This window comes from Rissa tridactyla, chromosome 1 (genome assembly GCF_028500815.1).
Source record: "Rissa tridactyla isolate bRisTri1 chromosome 1, bRisTri1.patW.cur.20221130, whole genome shotgun sequence".
Classification (NCBI taxonomy): Eukaryota; Metazoa; Chordata; class Aves; order Charadriiformes; family Laridae; genus Rissa; species Rissa tridactyla.
In genome coordinates, this window is record NC_071466.1 from 20,207,484 (window position 1) to 20,229,815 (window position 22,332).

Genomic DNA, 22,332 nt, shown 5'->3' on the forward strand with positions numbered 1-22,332 from the left:
GCTTTTCTTTACAGATCAAGGCACTTAGTATCTGCAGGCTAAGACATGATGAATATGTGTTCAGATGAACAGAAGTTAGGCAGAGGTCAAGGATGATCCACACACAGCCCCACTGTTTAACCTTGAGCCACAAATCTGACTCAAAACCCCAAAGCTTCCCTTTCGCAGACGTCAGGTCAGGGGCCTCACCACAGCATCGCAGCAGTGCTTGGTGTTTATACCAGCCACCCGCCGGGCCAAGGCACAGGGACAGCAAGTGAGACACTCATGGAAGAAAAGCAGAAGGTAAGGAGAACAGAATGACAAGCCTGGGGCTTCCACATCAGGGCTGGATATTAGGAAAGTGGGACAGAACAACATAAATATGGTGCCAAACACAACACACCCTTCAGGAAAACTATGACTGTGCTTCACCCTCTGGCGTGGGGCAGGGGGTGTCCCACAGGAGTCTAGGACAGAGCAAGGTCTGTAGGGCGTCACAAGCTGTTTATTGGGGGTAAGATCCACAGCCAGAAAGGGAAAATTCTTCTATGGGTTGGATACTTTCATAGCACCACTGAGCTCATTATTGAAACGCCACCTCTGTATTTCTAAAATTCTAATGAATCAAGGCTTACATGACAGCATGTAAAATGGCAAATTACGAAAAGCAGAAAAAGAGAAATCTCAATATTGATCAAGCTCCTGCTGCAAATGTGCAAAAGGAAATCTGACATAGGCTTTAACTAGGATCTTTTTGAGACAGCTGCGAACTTGGCCCGGCTCCTAAGATGAAATACTGTAAAATTATGTATCTTGAGAGACACCAAATGGAGGCACTGAAAATAACATCTAACTCAAATACAGAAAATTCTCAACAGAAAGGACTGTTCCCTGCTTTGCAGTACATTGTTCAAATTCATGGACACAGGACATATGCTTTGCCATCAAGCTTAATAAAATCACTCTGAATTAATTTTACCCCATTGCCTCTCTTCTCCTACTATGACAATTTCCAAATTAAAGAAAGTTGTATTCAATAACACAACACTGAAACTTGATATTCATTAATATTTTCAGTGTATCAGCTCCTATAAAGAAAGAGTGAATGTGGCGATTTATAAAATGCCATTACAAGCCCCCAGGACATTCTGAAAGTCTCACTTTATTCTGCAGTTTCCCAGGAGATGCCAAATAAATGGGTCAAAAACAGAAAAGTGATTAGTAGCCTGAGACCCTCACTTTTCCTGGAGTATTATGGGACAAGACACATCACATGTCTCACTGCTTTGCCCTCAAACTATTTAGTGATTTTATAAGCTAGGCAGAAGTACAAAGTAATAGTGAGATTCTCCTCCTTCAAATCAAATTTAATCTGTCTTGTAAACTCTCCAAAACACAAGGTATTGCACCAACTAGAATAAAATTGAGCCACTTGGTTTCTCTGTGTCTGACAAAGCTGTTCCCTGTGACTGAGACGGGAAAGAGAATCTCACACCTACATTTCTGCCTCATTTCATACAAGCATAAGAGCTTGGATTGCTGTAATTTATCTGATACAAGACAAACGCAGTATTGTGAAGAATCACGGCCTTATTTTCTTCTCAAGATTGCTCATATTTAAAATGAACATATATGCTACATGCCAATAGCCATTCCTTTTTTAACATAAATCAAGTTTACAGAAACAAATTAGACTTAAAATGATTCCTCTAACAAAATAGTACAAAGTGCTTTGTTACTGGATAAACTCATTCACCACTGAGGAAAAGACTGATTCTCCATAGTGTGATTTACGCTGCAGGATATCACTGAAGAAGGCAGTAGCACAAAGTGCAGCTGGATACAAGTCACTAGTGGTGTACCTTGGGGTTGATATTGGGGCTAACACTGTTTAACATCTTCATTAATGACCTGGACGATGGGGCAGAGCGCACCCCCAGCAAGTTTACAGGCAATTCAAAACCAGGAGTGGCTGATACAACAGATAGTTGTGCCACCATTCACAGGGACGTGGACAGACTGGAGAACTGGTGCCAACAGGAACCTCATGAAGTTCAACAAAGGGAAGCGCAAAGTCCTGCACCTGGTCAGGAATAACTCCATGCATCACTACACACTGGGAGCTGAGCAGTTAGAAAGCAGCTTTGCCAAAAAGGACCTTGGAATCCTGGTGGACAAGAAGTTGAACACAAGCCACCAATGTACTCATGCAGAAAAAAGGCCAAGAGCTTCCTGAGTTACATTAGGAAGAGTACCGTCAGCAGGTCAAGGGAGGTGATCCTTCCTCTCTACTCAACAGTGGTGAGGATGCATCTAGAGTACTGTGTCCAGCACTGGGACTGGACTTCCCATTACAAGATATGGACTTATTGGAGCAAGTCCAGCACATGGCCATGAAGATGATTAAGGAGTATCTTTATATGAGGAGATGCTGAGAGAGATGGGACTGATCCACTTGGAAAAGTGATGGCTCAAGCAAGATGGCTCTTACAGAATCATAGAATTGCCTAGGTTGGAAGGGACTTTCAGATCATCTAGACCAACCACCAACCTCTGACAAAAACCATCACTAAACCATATCTCTAAGCACTATGTCTACCTGTCTTTTATCAATGTCTATAAATACCTGATGGGAGGGAACAAAGAAGGGGGAGCCAGACTCTTCCTAGTAGTGTCTACCAACAGGACAAGAGACAATGGGTACAATTTAAAACCCATGTGATTCTATCTGAACACAAGAAAACATTTTTTTTTTACTGTGACAAAGATCAAACACTGTAACAGGTTGCCTAGAGAGGTTCCGGAGTCCCCACCTGCAGAGATATTGGAAACGCAATTGGACAGAGTCTTGGACAACCTGCTTTAGCTGATCCCATTTGAACAGGGGCCTTGGACTAGATGACCTCAAGAGGTCCCTTCCAATCTAAACAATTCTGTGGTTCTGTGAAGATAACATAAGAAATTTGAGAACCTATGTTGTTAGCTAAGGCACTAGGCTAGGAAGGCACTTGTGTTTAGTCCCCTGCTCTGCCACAGACTTCTTTTTCATAAGCCAAACCATTTATTTTAGTTACTAGGATCTGTGTAACCCAGATCCTGGAAGAAGAAGCATACAACCAATCAAAAGAAAAGCTCTTTCTATGACTTAGTAGAAGAATAAACTATATGAGGCATTCTGCTTTCTTTTCTTCCTCTGAAGTGACTGGTTAGCCCACTTCCAAAATAGGATGCAGAACCAGTTTTAGCCTTTTAGGCCTTTTTATTTAAATGTATGCATTTACTGTTGAGGAGAATAAAGAAAGGACAAGACATATGACTTTATGTATGTTTTCCATTACATTGTAGCCTAACTTACTCAGGTGAAAAAAAAAAACAACAGTCACACTATAGAGAGAAGAATAGAGAGAACAGACAGATACCAAAGTTTACTGCTATATATGCAACTCCAGTTATTTATTGTAAGTGTGTAAATTTTGTACATGGTAAGCTTTAATAGGAATAGAGGGCTTCACTCCTAAAATAGCTAACTCACATATTACTTGCAACTGATATTTATACTCTAAAATCAGATTAAGAGCTAAATGCACACAACCACATTAAAGAAATCATAAAAAGTTGCAAAAGTACCAGAAAGAAAAGCCAATGAAGCATTTCATGGCCCACTGGCTTGTTTTACTACAAGTATGCTTTGATTGTCTGCACCTGAAAAGTGTATTAATGGCCCATTTGGAAAATGCACTGAAACTTGGGAGCTATCTAACAGACTGTATCCAATGCCTATGCCTGAAATACCTAGAAATGGCCCGAGTCTGGCTATTTCTGATTGAAGTGTACACATATCAATTTTTAACAGCATCATAATGCTCCAGGCAGTCCACTTCCTGGAAAGGTTTGTATTTCTCAGGTGATTAAAATCACTCTGCTTTTGGCCATCTCGGAAATCATCACAAAGGTGTGCTGTAATATAATAATCTAAAAATGCACTGCCTGTGGTGCCTCATTAATGAAGTAACAGTGCACCTGTGACAGAGTCGGCCTTTACATTGAAATGGAAAGGGTAAGAAAGCCCGGGGCTGCAGACAGAAGCAGAACCTGTGAAATTACAGCGCCAATACAGTTTTTATAAAATAAAGTTGGTTTGTTTTTTTTTTATTTACAAGATCAACATACAAACAGCTGTAAGCTGGGGTCATCTGCTGTTGCTATGCTGCTCTGAATGCTCAGCATGTATTAGAAAACTTAAACTTAGGATGGATAAACCGCACAGAACATCAATTAGAGCCCTTCTCCTAGAGAAAATGCATGAAAGAAACGAAGATTCCCATGTGCTACCTATCATGGATATGTTGGCACTGTTAATGACAACACTGCAGTTGAACTGGGGAGAACACACGTTCTCTGAGACAAGGCTAAGTGCAGAATCCACATGAGGAGGTAGCCCCTAGGTTGGGAGATTTCAAAACAAAAGTAGTAAGAACTCTACTGCCACTGTGCATACCACCTTCACAACTAATCCCAGATGTTCCTACTCGAGTGGATGCTTTTGTAAGTGGTGGACGAATACATCCACGATCAGGCTGAGAGAACTGATAACATTGACACCTCCTTTTCAGGTGACCAAGAACACAGATGTACCAATGCCACACATTAATGAAAAAGCTATCCTTCCTTAGACTCACCCCTAGTCTCGGGCGCTCCACGTCCACTACACAACTTGCAAGAAGAAAACAGGAAGTCATTGCCAGAGCCCAGACTAAAGATTCAAAAAATGTCAGTGCTCAGAATATCCAGCCATGTTCCTCTCTCTGCCTAAAGAGTAAGAGAAACGCACAGCAATAACCAAAGTTGTTGTTTTGTAAAAGAAGAATGCTACTGGTAATACAGGTACAACTCTATAAGCACACACACCTGTCATCTACACACCACTGACAGAATAAACAAAGAGCAGACTAGATCATTCTTTTACGGCGTTCATAGCTTTTCCATGCTTTCCCAAGCTTTTCCGAGATTCAAAAGTCAAACCTTTATTACCCACTGCGATAACTTGTTCTTAAGTCTTGTTAAGCTTCTAGTTATCCAGTACCATGGGAATACACAGCAATACATGTAACTCCCCTGTCACAAAAAGCCCAAGACAGCAAACAGAAGCAGGCCTTGCAGATGTGCAGATTACACTCTCAAGAAATGCGTAGGAAGATGGGAAGGCCAAGTCGCAGCCTTGCTGCAGCAGTGCTTAAGGCAGAGAACGTAACATTAAATTTGTAAAACACAGATGGGCATAGATGCAGCAGATTAATCCAAACAGAGTAAAAGACACCAATTAGAACACTGAGACAAGATGATACGGCCTGTTTTCAGCCCTATTCTTGATATGTTGCATGACTTCATGCTAGTCCAATGTTCTTCCATTTCCCTTCCCACCTTTTTTCTACATCATCTGCAAACGTTGGAAACTCATGAGATTAGAGTCTCCCTGTGCCTGTACCCTGACTAGCTCAGTGGGGTTCAGACTGAGCGGACCTTCTACAGGTAATACATCTACGTTCACCTACTGTAAGTGTACTGAATATAAAAATAATGTGAGGCTTATGCAGACCAGAGGCAACAGGGGACGACACAGGAAAAAATGGAACTAGAAATATAAACAGGAGTGATACAATTTCTAAGTCAAATACAAAATGAAGGAAGGCCGATGGAGAACTGGATGCTAAGATTTAAAAACAGGGTATCACTGATATCACTGGCAAGTCTTCCAATAACAACATCTTATAGCAGTTACTTATTTAATTAGCATATCACATTACCTAACATGCTTGATATTAAACTCAGAAGAGTGTGAACAGACATCATGGAAAATCAAATTAACTTGTATTAAACAACATAAAAATGGAAGTTCTCAGTACAGCATCATCAAAACGCATACAAACATTAAGTTTACCTCAGCTCCTAAACTGAGAGAGATTATTTCGTCCTCAAAAGCAGAATGTGTATCAATATGAGGAGGAATTCCTGCACAAGAAAAGAAAAAAAACCCACAAAAACCAAAAAAATCAGTATAAAAATAATAAGAGTGGTATCTCTGTTAGCAAGCTGCATTTCCATGGATGTCGATATAGAAAACTGGGATGTACAGTTGAACAAACAAAATTTGTCATAAAGGAGGCAGCTGCCTTCCAAAGGATTCAGGACAATTGTCTGATTGACATGCCCAGATTAGATCCTATATAATCAGTGGAAATATCTAGAAGACAGTTCAGAGCACCCAAAGGCCTCACTCACCCTCTGAAGGCTCCAAATGCTCTCCTTGCTGCAGAGAGCACCTGGAAATCACTGTGCTCTCCCCTTAGGCAGTTTAGCACTTAGAATTAACAGTTACGCTACATTAGGTGATTTTGGGCCTTAGTTCAGCCATGATCATGTATTCTCCTTCACTTCCTTCACAGAGAAGGAGTCATCCCAAATACTCTCTCTATTGCTAAGCAAATGACTGTGCTAAGGCTCTCAGCTTCAGAATTAGGACCTACTACCACAAATGCGGGCACTGTCAGGGTCAAACCCTGCCCCTGCTTTGCATTTCCCAGGAGAACTCCACACACTATTGCTAGGCTAACCCCTGGGTAGTATATCTGTTGGTGTGCGTATGAGTAACCACACAGAGCTGAGAATTGCCAAAGGGACAACAATTTAATTTATTTTTTTTTTTTTAATTTTTCTTTTAGATCTGCTAATTGGAAAGAAATTGCCATTCCCCGCAGCTTGTGCCACACATTTTAACACCAAGTGCTGAAACAGCGGTGTGCGTGCCACAGCAAGGTCTCACCACACGGTGGGGAACTGTAGCCAGCAGCGGAGCAAGGCCAACAGACAGCTCAGCAACTATACCTTCCTTTGACACCACACAGCAGGCCCAAACAGAGTAACTCCTATGTAATCCAAATAAAAACAGTCATATTTGCTTATTAAAAACTCTACCCACATTCATTTTGGACAATATCTAATTTCTGAGGTGAAGACATTTTCTCCTAAGAGTGTCAGTCAGCCCTATAAACCATCCTGTTGCCAGATTTTACCTCCAGATATAAATATTCTGAATTCTGTTAGTTTCAGTTAAAGCAATACAAGTGTTTTATGAGGCCAACGTTTAATCTGATAGAAAATCAGTGAGGCTTGAAAACCAAGGACACATACCTGCTTGTGTTTGCTCATAACTTTGCCTCAGCATAAAGCACTGAACTCTGCCTTCAGATGCACACTGAATTCAGTGCAATTCACTGTGCAACAGAAGAACATCAACTGCTCTCTTCAGCATCACCCAAACAATTCAATCAAGACCACACTGACCTACCTACCTGCTGTTCATATCCATATATGCAGCACATAGTAAGAGACCCAAGCATTCAAAAGTAGATGGTAGCTTTCAAGTATCAATCCACAAGTTTAAACATTATTCTGAATGAAAAAAATGCCCTCAAAAAGGAATTCATTTAATGTGTCTTAAGCGTAGCCCCTGCACCTTAGATACTCAAAGTCATCAGTCACTTTTTAAAATCTCAAGTGCAGTTTCCAGGGACAATCTGGCTCAGAACACAGATACTAAAGGTATCAGACTGCACTGTGGCTCATTCATATCCTAACAATTTGCACTTAAGAAAGGGCATTTTGCTTTAGGTTTGGATTTATTTTAAAAAAATAATAAATAAAACTGCTTCTCTTCTTGATAGAAATCTACAATTCCAACTAATCTCCTCTGATGTCCCAGCCAGAAATACATGACTGTATCAATTTAACAGATTGTCAGATACATAAACCAACAGGATCAGCTTTTCAGACCCCTGTTTGGCAGGCACTGTATTAGCTGTCAGACATTAATTCTGAAAGAAAAGCCATTGTCCCTTCTTCCTAAGGACAAATGAGATATCCACTCTAGAAAGGAAGCCAGATACTTAGCCTTTATGACTGACCTTAGCAAAAAGCACAGCACATGATTTATTTGCTAGAGGTGTGATTAGAAGCAAATGTCTCTTCAAATGTCTCCAGTTTGGGAAAGACTGCAGAAATAGAGTATTTTCTTCATCCTCAGATAAGGGAACACTGCTTGTATCATACTTACAAGTCCACATATCACATTTACTAACATTATAGCATATGTACTAACACGAAGAGCTGTTTCCTGGAGACTGTAGGCACAGTACAGGGAGCAAGAAGAGTGTGTAGTGAAAAAATGCACTTGAGTACAAAACCAAATCTGATTATTTATTCCTGTATCTTTTTGTGTTTAGTTTCCATGTTATGGACTTAAGACTCCGGAACACTGTCATAACAGCGGTATCAAAGAATGTACTTCTAAACACAAGCTCCCAGGTTCAGAAATCAGTATAAAAAATTTAGTTTTGATTCAAAGTATCTCTGGTCACAGAGGAAATTAAGCAGGTGCTTAAATCCTGTCCCTACACCATGTCACATTTAGATGCTATTCTCTTCTGATTTCCATTTAAGTTGTACTGGTTTGGCTGGAATAGAGTTAATTTTCTTCACAGTAGCTTGTATGGTGCTATGTTTCGGATTTGTGCTGAAAACAGTGTTGATAAGACAGGGATGTTTTAGTTACTGCTGAGCAATGCTTACACAGTCAAGGTCCTTTCTGGTTCTCATGCTTCCCTACCAGAGAGTTGGCTGGAGGTGCACATGGAGTTGGGGGGGGGACACAGCTGAGACAACTGGTCCCAAGTGACCAAAGAGGTATTCCATACCGTAAGACATCATGCTCAGTAATAAAACTAGGGGTGAAGTTTACCATAGATGCCATTGCTCAGGGACTGGCTGGGCATCAGTAATGAGCAATTGTTTGGGGTTTTCTACATCACTTAGTTTTCTTTTCTTTCCTTGGGTTTTTTTAAAATTTTTTTTAACTTATTAAACTGTCTTTATCTCAACGCATGAGGTTTCTCATTTTTATCGCTATCTCAATGAGGGGGAGTAAGCAAGTGACTGTGTGTTACTTAGCTGCCCACCAGGGTTAAACCACAATGGAAGGTAATGAGCACCAAATTTCTGAATGACAAATAAACTTACCTTGTCCAGGTTCATACTGATTTACAGTCAGTTGATCAGGTTTATGTTTGATATATCCCTGCTTCAGGCACTTCTCCAAGAATAGGTCGCAAATTTCAGGAAGACCTAGTTATAGAAACAAAACTATAAGCAAGACAAGATAGCTTTTTACATTTTTATCCTTTTGTTTCACAATAAATATAATAACTGGACAAAATACATAAAGACAGCTTCAGAGATCCATAAATCCATCTTGAATAATGATCACTCTGCATTTCACAGAATCACAGTATCTTCATGGTTGGAAAGAACCCTTAAGATCATCAAGTCCAACCAAACAACCTACAATCTCTGCCACTAGAGCATGCCCTGAAGTGCCACATCTAGACGTTTCTTAAACACCTCTAGGGATGGTGACTCAACCACCTCCCTGGGCAGATTGTTCCAGTGCCTGACCACTCTTTCAGTAAAGTAATTCCTCCTCATATCTAACCTAAACCTCCCCTGCTGCAACTTCAGACCATTTCCTCTGGTCCTGTCATTATTCACTTGGGAGAAGAGGCCAACACCCACCTCTCTCCAACCTCCTTTCAGGTAGCTGTAGAGGGCAATGAGGTCTCCCCTCAGCCTCCTCTTCTCCATGCTAAACATGCCCAGCTCCCTCAGCCTCTCCTCATATGACCTGATCTCCAGACCCCTCACCAGCCTGGTAGCTCTCCTCTGGACACGCTCCAGAACTTCAATGTCCCTCTTGTACAGAGAGGCCCAGAACTGGACACAGTACTCGAGGTGAGGCCTCACCAGGGCCGAGTACAGAGGCACGATCACTTCCCTGCTCCTTTTTTGCTGTAACAGACATCAGAACTGGGGCCCTGATCTGCAAGTCCAATGTACTTATAACACCTCACAATGGAAGGTCATGCCGCGAAGGCCTCCGCATTCAGAAGCGGATCAGGCCTACTCCTTAAAAATGCAAACTGCACTATCTCTGTGCAGAAATAAAAGGAGATTAGATCAGAGGCAAAGTTTCCACCAATTACAGTAAATAAGTTGCAGTCAAGTAGCAAAATTATTATACAGGAAGTCAGAAGTTGTGCAGAGAGCTCTCCAAAAAATTTATCCTCTAAAAATCTGTTACTGAATTAGATTAAATATCACCAAAAAAAATCTGATGAAGTTAAACTGGTTTTGAAACAGGAATCAAAGTTAGTGTCCTTCACTGAATCTTCAGTTTGCTATTTTACCTGTAGACTTCATTGTAAAATTCTGTTGGCGGTAACACCCAGAAACACGTTAGTCACAGCTATTTCATGAATCCATTGATTTTAATTTTTAATTGTTCTCCCTTAATGAAGTATTTATGCTTTTCTCACACATAAAATATTCTACCTGTGAGACTAGAAAACAGCTCAAATATCAATGCTTTTATGGTTATATAGCTTCACTGTTAAAACCTCAATGTAAACAGAATACTTCCGTTGGAAGCTACATCCACGCTAGTACACATGCATCACCTTAAACACCTTCAAGCTTTATAGGAATTTAACTCCCCTATTTTACTATTTTAAATCTAAGACTATAAGATGACTCACTTGTTTTGCTCTGACTCACAGCTCTCAACTCCAAGTAAGAGTTATTCAAACCTCTTCAAAATTGCTTTTAGTCCAAAGGAAATTTTATTTTGGTGTATACCCAGCAAGCTTCCAGCTAGGTAAATATACACAGCAATATACATTACAACCCCCAAACATATGAATATGTAATTTGTAACATGATTTTTTTATGAAACAAAAGCTAAAGAATGACAAATGCAATCCCAAAAACTTCATTTGACTGGATCTCAAAGGGCAGCAACCCTTGGCTACAACTGATTGGAAAACAAGCTTTAAGCACTCAGTAATTTGGAATGGATCCTATTCAAAAGCACTGCTCGAGGGGTGCTTAAGAATACAGCGAAGGCTCTCCTTTTATCAGTGAGGCTTAAAGGCTTTGTATGATGGTTCAAACATCAGTGCAAAATCAGTATGATTTAATAGGGAAGTTCTCACCTCCAGGTAAAGGTTTGTCTTTATCAACATTGTTGTTATCGTAGCAAAACTCATATCCAAAATGTTTTACTCTTCTATGTTTTAAAGTCTTCTGGGCTGTAAAAACACACAAGTCTAAAGTAAGATTAGACTACATAAAACAGTACAGGCAATTTGCTATGCTTCCCTATTCCATCCAACCTGTTAAATCTAAATATTCTTTAATTAACAGCTGAAACAACATACATGACCCTTGTTCTTCATGGCACACACTTCTTCTGCCTTGTTATCTTTTGTATTTGCATCAAGCATCACATTCACTGCTGTCTGAAGTCAAACTGATGGTGGTTTTGTACATGCAAGAAGTAGAGCGCACCAATCTTCTTGAGCTATGCTTAATGCATCTTTGTTCTTGCCCTGATCTCTGAACCTGCACTTGATTAATGTCCTATGGGTAGAGCAGGATCCTTCACTCCACCAATCACCCAGTTACATGTTAGCTAAGGTAAATATAACCATTTGTGTTGCTCCAAGGAACAAAATTTATAGAGAAACCTTGAAGTGAATTCCAAGAACAATTCATTTACTAAGGAACTTAACTCCACAGAGCTCAAGTGAAAGCACAAAAGCATCCAGAACACGTGTCTCACTGACTTCTTTTTGATTTAAGAGAAGACATCAAATTACATTGGTAACTTTCACAGAACAGTCTTTTGCTTGGCATAAGACACATGAAGATTTCAGTTGTTTCTGGATGCAGAAATATTATTCAAATAAATCCGTACCAGAATATCAATTCAGATCACTTGTCCCCAGGAGTTTATCACTTTCAATGTAAGACACAATTTCTATAACACCAAGAACAAATACACAATGATTTCAAACAATGCATTTACCAAGACGGAGACTTCTTATAAACTGAAACTGTAGGAAAAAACAGCATAAAAGTATGGAAGGTCTGAATTTCTACATTTTTGCCCACCATTTTGAGTATCTTCATCTCCTGTCCAGTCAATACTTTCCAACATCCTCCTTTCTTCCTCTGGAGATATAACCTTTTCAATGACCATTAGGCCTGGAGGCAAGCTTGTAGGAATAGCATTCTTCCAGAAAACTAGGGTGGATGGAAAAAAAGAATATTGTCACTCTTTAGAGAAAATAAACACACGTGTTCCCTATAGGGATATTTAATATGTATGAGAATATAGTATAGCTGTAGAAATATTTACTTTAATGATAAATGGAGCCCTCGTTGGGATCTTGTTTGCTGAATGAATGATCCCTTTTTGGCATGACAAAACACAGTAAGGGCCAAATTTTGCATCATGCAAAGCACTTTCTAAAAATTTTACTGCATAAGACCAACAAGACTCCACACTATTCAAACGCAAAACCATTTGTGATTTTCCTGTCAAAATAATGGTAAAAAGAATTTCCCAATCACTTCAGGATTCTACCTGCATTTCATTTTAATTTTCTAGAACTTTGGTAAGGTACCAAATCACCAGATTACTCTCTGTCCAGAGAAGCAATCTGTAATTAAATATGGAGGAGCGTAATGCAATACCCAGGTGAACATAAAATGTTGGTGATGTAGGGACATTCAGTTTGCTATCCTAATAGCTTAAAAAAAGCTATTTGCTGGCAGAATGTACAGACCAACACCAGGAACGCTTTTTACTAGACACTTCAAAAGCTCATAGACAGAGAGACAGTACTTGTCCTAAATAGCTTGTAGTCAGTCATAAAAAAGCTTGGTGAGAAAGGGGAAAAAAAACCCCACAAGTCTTACTGTGCCTATCTTCCTTTTTGGAATTGCGATTCGGAAGACCAAGGTCACATAAAAAAAGCCAATGAACTGTCCAGAGATCTCCTGGGTCCCAATTTATCTAGTTAATCACAAAACTTTCAAGTGCAGTATGGAATGGTCTGGAAACTACCTAAAATAGTTTCTCCTTTTGCCTCCAAGTAAATGAGTTCAAATTAGAGTATCCTATCATGAAATACAAGAGCAAAGATTATTTACTTTATTTTATGTCCTGAATCTTAGATTCTGGCTTTCGTTCTCTCTGTCTACTTACAAAGACCAGTGTGTTTTTAGCTATATTTACAACCTAGGAAGTAAATGCAAAAGTATGCAAGAAGTTGGATATGTAGGAGAGCAGAAAAACGATACCTTTTTCCACAAAATTAATATATAGAACAATGTTTTGGCCAAAGTCTTCCAGTGTTACTTCTTTTCCATTAAGGGCATCAAAGGCTTTCTTGGCTTCTTCTGTTGTCCCATATTTCACAAATGAATATGGTTTATTTGGTGGCATTAAGAGTGTTTCCACCAATCCATATTCTTCTAATATCCTGAGCAGTTGGTGTCTACTCATTCCATTACCGAGACCAGCATTAGCAATAACCAGGCTCTAATTGAAGAAGAATTAAGAAAAATGGAGAATTAGTGATAACTATTGGTTCATTTAAAACTAACACTATACCAAGAGAGCAGTTTTATAAAGAAAAATTAAGTAAGATCATGAGTACTCTTTTATGTATTCCACACAAGATATTTACATTTCAATGAGCTTGGTATATGAGGCAAAGGCAACCTTTGTTTGCAAAATACATGTTCCAGAAGAAAGGCCTCCTCAATTAACGCATGTAGTTACTATTGCAAGAGCACTTAAGCTTTGAACTGGCATAGAATTGTTTTGGTTGGAAAAGACTTTTAAGATCATCAAGTCCAACCATAAACCTAGCACTGCCAAGTTACCACTAAATCATGTCCCTAAGCCCTACATCTACATGTCTTTTAAATACTTCCAGGGATGGTGCTTCAACCACCTCCCTGGGCAGCCTGTTCCAATGCTTGACAACCCTTTACAATCTACACCTCCTCCCGTGCAACTTGAGGCCATTTCCTCTTGTCCTATCATTTGTTACTTGGGAGAAGAGACTGACTCCACCTCGCTACAAGCTCCTTTCAGGCAGTTGTAGAGAGCGATAAGGTCTCCCCTGAGCATCCTTTTCTTCAGGCTAAAGAGACCCAATTCCCTCAGCCGCTCCTCATAAGACTTGTTCTCCAGACCCCTCACCAGCTTCCTTGGCCTCCTCTGGACCCGCTCCAGCACCTCAATGTCTTTTTTGTACTGAGGGGCCCAAAACTGGACACAGTACTTGAGGTGGGACCTCACCAGTGCCAAGTACAGGGGGATGATCACTTCCCTAGTCCTACAGGCCACACTGTTCCTGATACAGGCCAGGATGCTGTTGGCCTCCTTGGCCATCTGGGCACACTGCTGGCTTACATTCAGCTGGCAGTTGATCAACACCCCCAGGTCCTTTTCTGGTGGGCAGCTCTCCAGCCACTCTTCCCCAAGCCTGTAACACTGCATGGGGTTGTTGTGACCCAAGTGCAGGACTTGGCCTTGTTGAAGCTAATACCATTGGCCTCGGCCCATCGATCCAGCCTGTCCAGATCCCTCTGTAGAGCTTTCCTACCTTCAAGCAGACCAACGCTCTCACCCAACTTGGTGTCATCTGCAAACTGATGACAAGGCAGCTGGTCAGTATTCAAGGATCACCTTCTCCCTGTCCAGGAGCAAAGTATACCGACAAAGAGGAAGGTAGGAAAGAAGGCTAGGAGACCTGCCTGCATGAACAAGGAGCTCCTGGACACACTGTCACACAAAAGAATCTTTACAAGGACTGGAAGAAAGGACAGCTAGAATGGAGGGCAAATAAGGAAGCTGTCTGAGCGGCAAGAGACCTGGTTAGAAAAGCTAAAGCTCAGTTAGAATTAAATCTAGCCAAGGAGATCAAGGGAAACAGCAAAAATTTCTATAGGTATATTAATGGTAAGAAGACTAGGGAAGGTGTGGGCCCGCTCAGAAAGGAAATGGGGGAGCTGGTGACAAGTGATATGGAGAAGGCCGAGGTCCTCAACGACTTCTTTTCCTCAGTCTTCACTGCCAAGGGCTCCAGCCACACTCCCGGAGTCACAGAAGATAATGGCAGGGGTGGGACAGAACTGCCCATCGTAAGTGAAGATCAGGTTCGTGACCACCTGATGAACTTGAAAGTGAACAAGTCCACGGGACCCAATGGCATACACCCACGGGTACTGAAGGAACTGGTGGGTGAGGTTGCTAAACCACTCTCTACTATATTCCAAAAGTCATGGCAGTCTGGTGAAGTCCCCACTGACTGGAAAAGGGGAAACATAATCCCCATTTTCAAAAAGGGAAAGAAAGAAGAATCAGGGAACTACAGGCTAGTCAGTCTCGCCTCCGTGCCTGGTGAGATTATGGAGCAGAACCTCCTGGAGGCACTGCTGAGGCAGAAGAATTAACAAAGAGGTGACTGGGTACAATCAACACGGCTTCACCAAGGGCAAATGGTGCCTGACAAACCTGGTGGCCTTCTATGAGAGGGTCACAACATCAACAGACAAGGGGAGAGCAACTGACGTCATTCACCTGGACCTGAGCAAAGCCTTTGACACTGTCCCATATGACATCCTCGTCTCCAAGCTGATAAAATATGGCTTTGATGGACTGACAATTCATCACCGCACCCAAAGAGTGGCTGTCAATGGGTCCATGTCCAAGTGGAGGCCAATGACAAGTGGAGTCCCTCAAGGATCGGTACTGGGACTGGTCTTGTTTAACATCTTCATCAGCGACATGGACAGTGGCGTAGAGTGCACCCCCAGCAAGTTTGCAGACGACACCAAGCTGTGTGGGGCGGCTGACAACGCTGTAGGGAAGGGATGCCATCCAGAGGGACCTTGACAGGCTGGAGAGGTGGGCCCATGCCAACCTCATGAAGTTCAACAAGACCAAGGGCAAGGTCCTCCATCTGGGTTGGTGTCGGGGGCGGCTAGCAGAAAAGTACAAGTATGCAAGAAATTCGAGGGCATGCCGACCTTGCAGACCTGAGACAAATAAATCTGAGGAGCCAGGGAACAACTGGCCTTGCAGGTCTGAGATAAATAACCTTGAAGAAGTAGGGAGTAGGCAACAAGTTATCACTGTAGCTTTTAGCACATTCCAAAACTGTAACTTCTAGCATGTAGCGAAACCGCAAGTAGGAGGGATTATTGTAATGAAACATTTAGAGCTAAGCCAATTAGAAATGATAGAATTTGTGTAATTTATGTAACTGTTAAGTAGCTGTATAAAAAGCTTTCCGACGCATCTAATAAACCGACATCTTGCTTGCATCAAGCAGCGTCCCGTCTCTCAATCGCAGCAGGTCGGGGCAATCCCAAGCACCGATATAGGCTGGGCAGTGACTGGCTTGAGAGCAGCCCTGAAGAAAAGGGCTTGGGGGTGCTGGTGGACGAGAGGCTCAACATGAGCTGTCAGTGTGCACTAGCAGCCCAGAAAGCCAATCGTATCCTGGGCTGTATCAGGAGAAGCATGGCCAACAGGTCGAGGGAGGTGATTCTCCCCCTCTACTCCACTCTCATGAGACCCCACCTGGAGTACTGTGTCCAATTCTGGAGCCCCTGCTACAAGAGAGATATGGACGTGCTGGAACGTGTCCAGAGAAGGGCCACGAGGATGATCAGAGGGCTGGAGCACCTCTCCTATGAGGACAGACTGAGAGAGTTGGGGTTGTTCAGTCTGGAGAAAAGAAGGCTCCGAGGAGACCTTATAGTGGCCTACCAGTATCTTAAGGGGGCCCACAAGAAAGCTGGGGAGGGACTTTTTAGGATGTCGGGTAATGGTAGGACTAGAGGGAATGGATTAAAACTAGAGATGGGTCGATTCAGACTGGACATTAGGAAGAAGTTCTTCACCATGAGGGTGGTGAGACAGCGGAACAGGTTGCCCAGAGAGGTGGTGGAAGCCCCATCCCTGGAAGTTTTTAAGGACAGGCTGGATTGGGCTCTGAGCAACCTGATGCAGTGGGAGATGTCCCTGCCCATGGCAGGGGGATTGGAACTAGATGATCTTTAATGTCCCTTCCAACCCTGACAATTCTCTGATTCTATGAACTTACTGAGGGTGGACTTGATCCCTTCATCCAAGTCATTTATAAAGATATTAAAGAGAACTGACCCCAATACTGAGCCCTGGGGAACACCACTTGTAACTGGCCACCAACTGGATTTAACTCCATTCAACACAACTCTTTGGACACAGCCCTCCAGCCAGTTTTTTACCCAGCAAAGCGTACAGTCATCCGAGCCATGAGCAGTCAGTTTCTCCAAGAGAATGCTGTGGGAAACAGTTTTAAAAGCTTTATTAAAGTCTAGGTAGACAACATCCACAGCCTTTCCCTCATCCACCAAGCAGGTCACCTTGCCACAGAAGGAGATCAGGTTTGTCAAGCAGGACCTGCCTTTCATAAACCCATGCTGACTGTGCTTGATCGCCTGGTTGTTCTGTACGTGCCATGTGATGGTACTCAAGATGATCTGTTCCATAACCTTCCCAGGCACAAAGGTCAGGCTGACAGGCCGGTAATTCCCTAAATCTTCCTTCCAGCCCTTCTTGTAGATGGGCATCACATTTGCTAACCTCCAGGCAACTGGGACGTCCCCGGTTTGCCAGGACTGCTGGTAAACAACAGGAAGTGGCTTGGTGAGCACTTCTGCCAGCTCCTCCTTCAGTATCCTTGGATGGATCCCACCTGGCCCCATAGACTTGTGTGCATCTAAGTGGTGTATTAGCTCACTACCATTTCCCCTTGGATTATAGGGGGTTCATTTTGCTCCCATCCCTGTCATCCAGATCAGGGGGCTGGGTACTCAGGGACTAACTGGTCTTACTATTAAAGACTGAGGCAAAGAAGGCATTAAGTACCTCAGCCTTTTCCTCATCCTTGGTCATTATGTTTACCCCCACATCCAATAAAGGATGGAGATTCTCCTTAGTCCTCCTTTTGTTGTTAATGTATTTATAGAAACACTTTTTATTGTCTTTTACAGCAGTGGCCAGATCAAGTTCTAGCTGGGCTTTGGTCCTTCTAATTTTCTCCCTGCATAGCCTCACAAAATCTTTGTCATCTTCCTGAGTGGCCTGCCCCTTCTTCCATACGCCATAAACTTTCCTTTTCTTCCCGAGTTCCATCCAAAGCTCTCAGTTTAGCCAAGCCAGTCTTCTTCCCCACCACCTCATCTTACGGCACATGGGGAAGGCCTTAAAGATTCTTACCGATAAACACTCAACCCTATTGTCACCATCATTAAGTTCAAGACAATCAAAACACCCTCTAACGAACAGGGCCACTCCACCACCTCTCCTTCCTGGCCTATCCCTTCTGAAGAGTTTATAGCCATCCAATGCAGTACTACAGTTGTGCAAATCATCCCACCATGTTTCTGTGATAGCAACTATATCATAGTTATTCTCCTGCACAATGGCTTCCAGCTCCTGCTTGCTCCCCATGCTGCGTGCACTGGTGTAGGAGCACTTCAGTTATGCTATTGATCCCATCACCTTTGTGCAGGGAGAAGCACTAATTCCTACCTGACCATTCCCAGGCACTTCCATGATTTCTAGCCTATCAATATCCCTTTGTGTCTTTGCTATCACCTGGCACTCCATCCCCTACCTCCACTAGGATGGCAGGACCTCTCTGACACTCCCGTCCCACAGACATTGATGTGCTGCCCCCAGGGTTGTCTCTAGCAAGCCTGGTTTTGTCCCTTTCCCCCTTCAAATCTGATTTAAAGCCCTTTCGATGAGCCCTGCCAACTCCTGTGCAAAAATCTTTTTCCCACTTCGAGACAGGTATACCCTGCCTGTCACTCACTGGCCTGGCATTGTGTAAACTGACCCACGATCAAAAAACCCCAAGTCCTGCCAGTGACACCAGGCTTGCATGTGTGCATCAAGCATACTGCAGGCAAACAGTGATACTGGCACACATAATTTTGGAGGTTTCTAAAACGGAATTTTTCCAGAGACCTGTTACCACTAACAAAAACAAAGAGAAAAACCTTTGGAAACTGTGATTCTTTTTTTTAAGAATGGTTTTCTTATCTTTCCAAGGACCCTCTCCAAGCACAGAGAGATTGATATTCCCAGTCCCAACTCATGTCCCCCATACATCAGGCTCACCAAAAAAAAAGCATCAGCCTCTAGAAACAGAGCATTTAGTTCTGCTCCAGCACTCTTACCTGAAAATTCTCCCTCTTGTTTTTATAAACAAAAGGGATTTATGTCCCATCCTTAGTTGACACAGATTACTTCATGCACGATGCCCAATCGCCTAATTCTACACTTAAGTAGTGATTTATGTCCAAAATTATCAAGGACTGCAGTTTGTGAGGATTGCTGCTGGTTTGCCAAATAGTAGAAGAAACAAGAAAATAGAACTTTTCAAAGGACTATTATTCAAGAAATATCCTTTGAAAATACATAGGCCTTTTCAAAAAAAATTAACAAGTTCTTTTGACATCTAAATAGCTATATGCCGTAGCTGGACATTCAATCTAATCATGGTAGTTGAAAGAAGTTTAAGTCCCTTTTTAAGGCCAAATGAGGATGCAGTCTTGAAGTTTTGATTGAGCTATGGTGACTCCAAACAGCTAGCAACAATTTACTCAGGTTGAGTCCATGTAATACCTTTCCAGAAAGCTTTCAGACAATCTTTTTCTTAAAGTCTATAAATGTTGTATGACCTTTTCTGAAGGCAACTGGTAAAGTGTTCAATTGTTTCAAATGATAGCATTTCACTTCTCTAAAAGGCAGAAAATTATGTTTAAAACTGAAGAGAAGGATTATTAAAAAAAAGAATTACATACTGAGCACGCCTGAGGTACTGCTGTGATTATGCCTATTGCGATGGCTCTGTTAACACTTGTTCTTAGCACTGCATCAGGCTGTCCATTATTGATTACATTTTTCAAAGCTGACCACATTATCAATTACTGTTATTTTCTAGAGTGTTATTAATGGGGAGGCCCACGTATGTAGACAAAATGCAGAGACTCAAACCAGTGCTTTCACTGGCTGTAGGCACTTCATCTACAAAGACCGTCAGTACACCACAGCAGCATGTACAGCAACTGATCATGCTCTCCTGTCTGAGCAATTTCACTATGATCAGACTCTTGCACAAAGCCTGAAAGCATCTTCTGTATTCTTGACACAGTTTACCACTAGCACTATGATTGTGTTTCATACATCACTTATTAAAATGTTCCATCATCGATGAGGACCTTGCTGGACCCCAAAATTACTCTTTGAATAGATTCAGTGGATATGGATACTTTGGTATATGGAGCAGTGTCAAGGGGAACAAATCCTGTATTATGGACCCATTTCCAAGCAACACTAGAAAAAACACAGCTCCTTCCCCAAAGAGCTTACAATATATACAAGACTGATCGGTCATTTTAGCATACGCTTATGTGGTGTGAAATGTGACTAAGCCAAATTTTGTTACAACGAAGTTTAAAAATCTAACTGATGTTTCGATATTTGAATAGGAATAATTTGCAGGATCAGGATGAACAAGGATAGAGTAAATGATACTGCTCTACAGTATTTCAAGCCATTAGCATCTCCTCACAACTGACCGAAGGAAATTATAAATTCTCACTGTAACTTCTTCCCTTTCAGTCTGCAAGTTCCTATCACTTACTTTTTGTTATACCAGTATCTGCGAGGTCACCCTCTAATCTGCTGTAACTCTCTATTGTGGCAGAAAACTACAGATCAAAAAGCTGAGTAGCTTTATGTTAGGTTAGGTGGTTCATGGTAAATTTCATTGAGCATCATAAGAAAGTAGAATTTCCTCCTAGATTGTCCCCTTCAGTGCAAGGGAAGAGAAAGTTGTCCCCTTTTCAACAGCTTCAAGTCAGGCTTTTAGTTCAACTCCCACAGAACCACAGCCTAAATCAAATTATGTGAAGAAAACAATGTGGAAAACATTTCTGAGACAGGCATGTTTTTAACAGGGAGTTTAAATGAGACAAATCATACTTGACAGAGAAGTATAGAGGAAAGATACATAAGCTAAAAGCCACAGAAGACAAGAAATTGCACAGAGAATTTTTTCTGCTTTAACATGGTAACAGTAACATTTCCCATGCTTCCTCCTTCTCAACCCAAGGAATTACTGTTTCAGATTTAAAAAAAAAAAAACAAACCACCACCTTATCCAAAGGCCATCAAAGTGTCTCCACAGACATTAAATTGCTGAAGTACAGTTCTGCTTTGAAATCAAAGAGACACAGAAAACCCCCAACCTCAGGAACTGCATTTTGGAGGAGAACTGCATTTTAGACAGAGCATATGTAAGAACTGAACACCAATAAGCAGCATTTTCACACTACCATCAAAATCAGAACTGTCAGTCACCTGTGTGGCATGGGAGATGCACTCAATCCCCTCGTGTCTCATTAATGTATGCTGAGCTCTGATCTGCTTCCTCAATACCTTTTTCTTCATTTTATGGACTTTCAAATGATCTTCGCTGGTTTTAAATTCTGTGCCGGTGACCTGGGAAGCAGAAGTAACAACACATAGTAAGGGTCCTGCTTGAAAAGTTAAATACTTCAGTCTGCTCTAGGGAGATAGTCTCCCTATTCATATGTCATCTCTAGGATAGCAATAGGACTGTCAATAATTCCAGATTTTATGAATTATTTAGGTCTGACAAAAGCAAGTCTGCAAAGTATGTTCTTCCTCATTCAATAGCACGGTTTTCTCCATCTCTGAAGTTTTGTTATTAAACTCTCTTTTATTAAGAGGAACCCTCCCAAAAATAAAGCTTTATAAAAACTACCATGATGCTAGGTTTCATTTTCAAGTTTTTCTCTTCCTCACCACTCCTTTATTCACAATATCACTACATCCGTTTGCAGTTTTTAACCTGCCTGCCTTTCCTATTTTCACATTTCGTACAGTTAATTTCCTTCTCTCTACAGTCTCTCCAGAGCAGAACAAGAGAAAAAAAATGTATGTGGAGCTGCCGTAAGATATGTATGGTCTTAGCTTCTAAATTATTAATGCCTCACTGAATGTTTGAGTTGGGACTGAACTGTTTCCATTTGGCTCCTTTTTCCTAATTGCCACTTTCAAGTGAATATGACATTTGGCAAAAATTGCTTTTTTTGAGAGTAGAAAAATGTGTTCAATACTTCGATGTCCAAGAACTAGCGACCAGGATGCTTCACACTTCATTTAGAACATCTCCCAAGGCCAAACTTCACACAAATCACATTTCTCTCATAAGAAGGAACAGAAAACTGTGTACATATATTAACTATTGAATTTATGGCAACACAGCATTTGCCTACCAGTGAGTTACTTAACGG

The 22,332-nt window shown here is 41.6% G+C and overlaps 1 protein-coding gene across 5 annotated transcripts in view; it reads right to left on the reverse strand.

The window, feature by feature from the left end:
- ALKBH8 (alkB homolog 8, tRNA methyltransferase) overlaps positions 1–22,332 on the reverse strand; it is a 64,439-nt gene that overhangs the window by 37,960 nt on the left and 4,147 nt on the right. For 3 of the 5 annotated variants that reach the window (XM_054195661.1, XM_054195670.1, XM_054195652.1), the window contains exons 2-7: positions 21,374–21,514; positions 13,237–13,477; positions 12,043–12,174; positions 11,082–11,177; positions 9,055–9,159; positions 5,921–5,991 (exon numbers count right to left, since the gene is read on the reverse strand). In XM_054195661.1, coding sequence (XP_054051636.1) covers positions 5,921–5,991; positions 9,055–9,159; positions 11,082–11,177; positions 12,043–12,174; positions 13,237–13,477; positions 21,374–21,514 — 786 coding nt within the window. Of the gene's footprint in view, positions 1–5,920; positions 5,992–9,054; positions 9,160–11,081; positions 11,178–12,042; positions 12,175–13,236; positions 13,478–17,119; positions 17,201–17,223; positions 17,989–21,373; positions 21,515–22,332 lie in introns of those variants that run through there. The other 2 variants (XM_054195643.1, XM_054195678.1) reach the window with 2 other exon arrangements.